The sequence below is a fragment of the Austrofundulus limnaeus genome, unplaced genomic scaffold (assembly GCF_001266775.1).
Source record: "Austrofundulus limnaeus strain Quisiro unplaced genomic scaffold, Austrofundulus_limnaeus-1.0 Scaffold892, whole genome shotgun sequence".
Taxonomy (NCBI): Eukaryota; Metazoa; Chordata; class Actinopteri; order Cyprinodontiformes; family Rivulidae; genus Austrofundulus; species Austrofundulus limnaeus.
This window is the reverse complement of record NW_013953294.1, coordinates 143,627-145,774: the sequence shown is the minus strand read 5'-3', so window position 1 is coordinate 145,774 and position 2,148 is coordinate 143,627. Positions and strand designations below refer to the sequence as shown.

Below are 2,148 nucleotides of genomic sequence, written 5' to 3'. Positions count from 1 at the left end.
TATATATACTGTTACTGTGATATATACTGTTACTGTGATATATATACTGTTACTGTGATGTACAGTATATACTGTTACTGTGATATATATACTGTTACTGTGATATATACTGTTACTGTGATATATGTATGTATATCACACTGTTTTATACACATCACACTGTATATCACAGTGGAAAATGATCATAAAAAGAAAAGATAATGTAATTTTTAGAGCATTTATTTAGCAGAAAACTGTAATCATAATCAAACCCAGTATTTTGCTGTAGTGTAAATGAACATAGAAGTACAGAAGAATGTTTTATAAATGTTATATAACGGTTTCAACAACAAACAAAAACATTTCTCAAATTTTCAACATTAAAATAAAGTGGATATTATAACCAGTACTTCAAGTAAAATTACTCATTTAACCATAAAAACATTTCTGTTGGCATAAGTTGTCTAAAGTGTTACAGTGTGACAGGACCTTCAGCTGCACAGAGTCCTGTCATAAAACTGTTTCACATAACTGGAATATACTGTATTTATTCATGTATTTTACTAGAAATTTAACACTAAAAATCATCCATAAAGTGGGGGGATAGTATTATATACGGGTTATTGATAGTTACATTTTTATGCTTTGTAAGCTCAAAACATGATAATCGTATTATACATGAATAAATGTGGTAAGTGTGGTGAAGCCAAATAAATGTAATATCTGCCTGCCATACAATGAGCCTCTGCCTGCTGAACTGACCCTCTGCTGCTCTCATCTTCATCATCTTCATCATCTGAACAGAACTGTTGTGTTAATAAGATGGATTTATGACTGAGGAACGTCCACATCTTTTTTTCATCTCTGTGGGTAAAAAAACATAAAAAACAAGTTTTTTCTCCGACAACTTGTGTGAAAAAACTAGAGTTGTTAAAGCTGCACTCTGCGTGACGTGCAGCAGGAGGGAGGAGGAAACAATCCCTGTCCTGCCACACAACGTAACTGTTGTACAGCAGGAGGAGGACGTGTTGAGGATTTATTCTCTCTCTCTTTTACCAACTCCTCCTGCTCAGGTGTGTCTGCACTCACAGCCCTGTTGACACAGGTGTGATGATGTAATGACAGTAGAGGGTCAGTTTCTACCGTCTGTGACAGACACCACGCAGCCCTAACAGAGTTTTATTAAAAGAAGAGGTTCTGATGGTGTCCTGGTTCTCTGCAGTGTGAGTCGTGTCTGTGCTGGCAGCACGGCACCTGTATGGGCTTATATGAGGACAACGTTCCACACAACTACACCTGCTACTACTGCAGACAGAGCACAGGTAAGGCCCCGCCCCCAGGACCTGTTCCTGTCTGCGTCACGTCTTATGTTTCCTGTTGGCTCACCTGGTCTGCAGGTTGGAGGCGGGCTCAGCGTTTCCTGTCAGAACCTGATCTGCTGATGTCAGGTTCCATGTTTGGTCTGTCCTGTGTGAAGGAGAACTACTCTGAGATCAACGCCGCCAAGATTCTGCACACGGGCCGCCTGCTGGCCCACACACACGGCCTGAGCCAGGTCCTGAACGGGCTGCAGCTCAAGATCAGCCTGCTGCAGTGAGTACGGACCCCTGCAGGTTCTGTTGGTCCACACAGAGACAAACTGTCTGTGTCTCTGTCCACGCAGCTCCCCGTCCCACCCCGACCTGCAGCTGTGGAGCTTACCCTGGAGACAGGAGGACGGCCTGAGGCTGGCCTCCAGCCCCACAGGAGAGCCCGCCATCTGCTACGTCAGCAGTGAGCACTGCTACCAGAAGCCTGGAGCATCATGGGAAACTGCAGAGAGGAGCCAGGCCAGACAGGAAGTCCACTCTGAGGACAAGGTAGGGACAGGAAGTGGTTCACCTGCTTTGTGTTGCGTAGTGCTCGAAGTTTTACTGTTAATCTTTCATGTTGAAAAGATGCACAAAAATGTTTCACTTTGTTGTAAAAGAATCAAAAACGCTGAAAAATATCTAAAAAAAGAAGCAGCATGTTTGCTGAATAAAGCAGCTGCAAGAAGCAGCTAAAATTAACACAAAAGGTGCATTTGGATAAAAAAAATCTAAAAAGTAGCTTAAATTGCAGAAAACAGCTGAAAGGAGCTTTAAACAGGCTGAAAAAATTAATGTTAGCAAAAAAGAAGGTGAAGGA

At 42.1% G+C, this 2,148-nt stretch overlaps 1 protein-coding gene across 2 annotated transcripts in view; it reads left to right on the top strand.

The window, feature by feature from the left end:
* LOC106533143 (PHD finger protein 20) overlaps positions 1–2,148 on the top strand; it is a gene marked incomplete at its 5' end in the record, with an annotated part of 11,586 nt that overhangs the window by 3,594 nt on the left and 5,844 nt on the right. For both annotated transcript variants that reach the window (XR_001312196.1, XM_014029383.1), the window contains 3 exon segments: positions 1,202–1,301; positions 1,377–1,572; positions 1,643–1,838. Coding sequence is in view for 1 of the 2 variants with exons in the window: in XM_014029383.1 (XP_013884837.1) it covers positions 1,202–1,301; positions 1,377–1,572; positions 1,643–1,838 (492 nt within the window).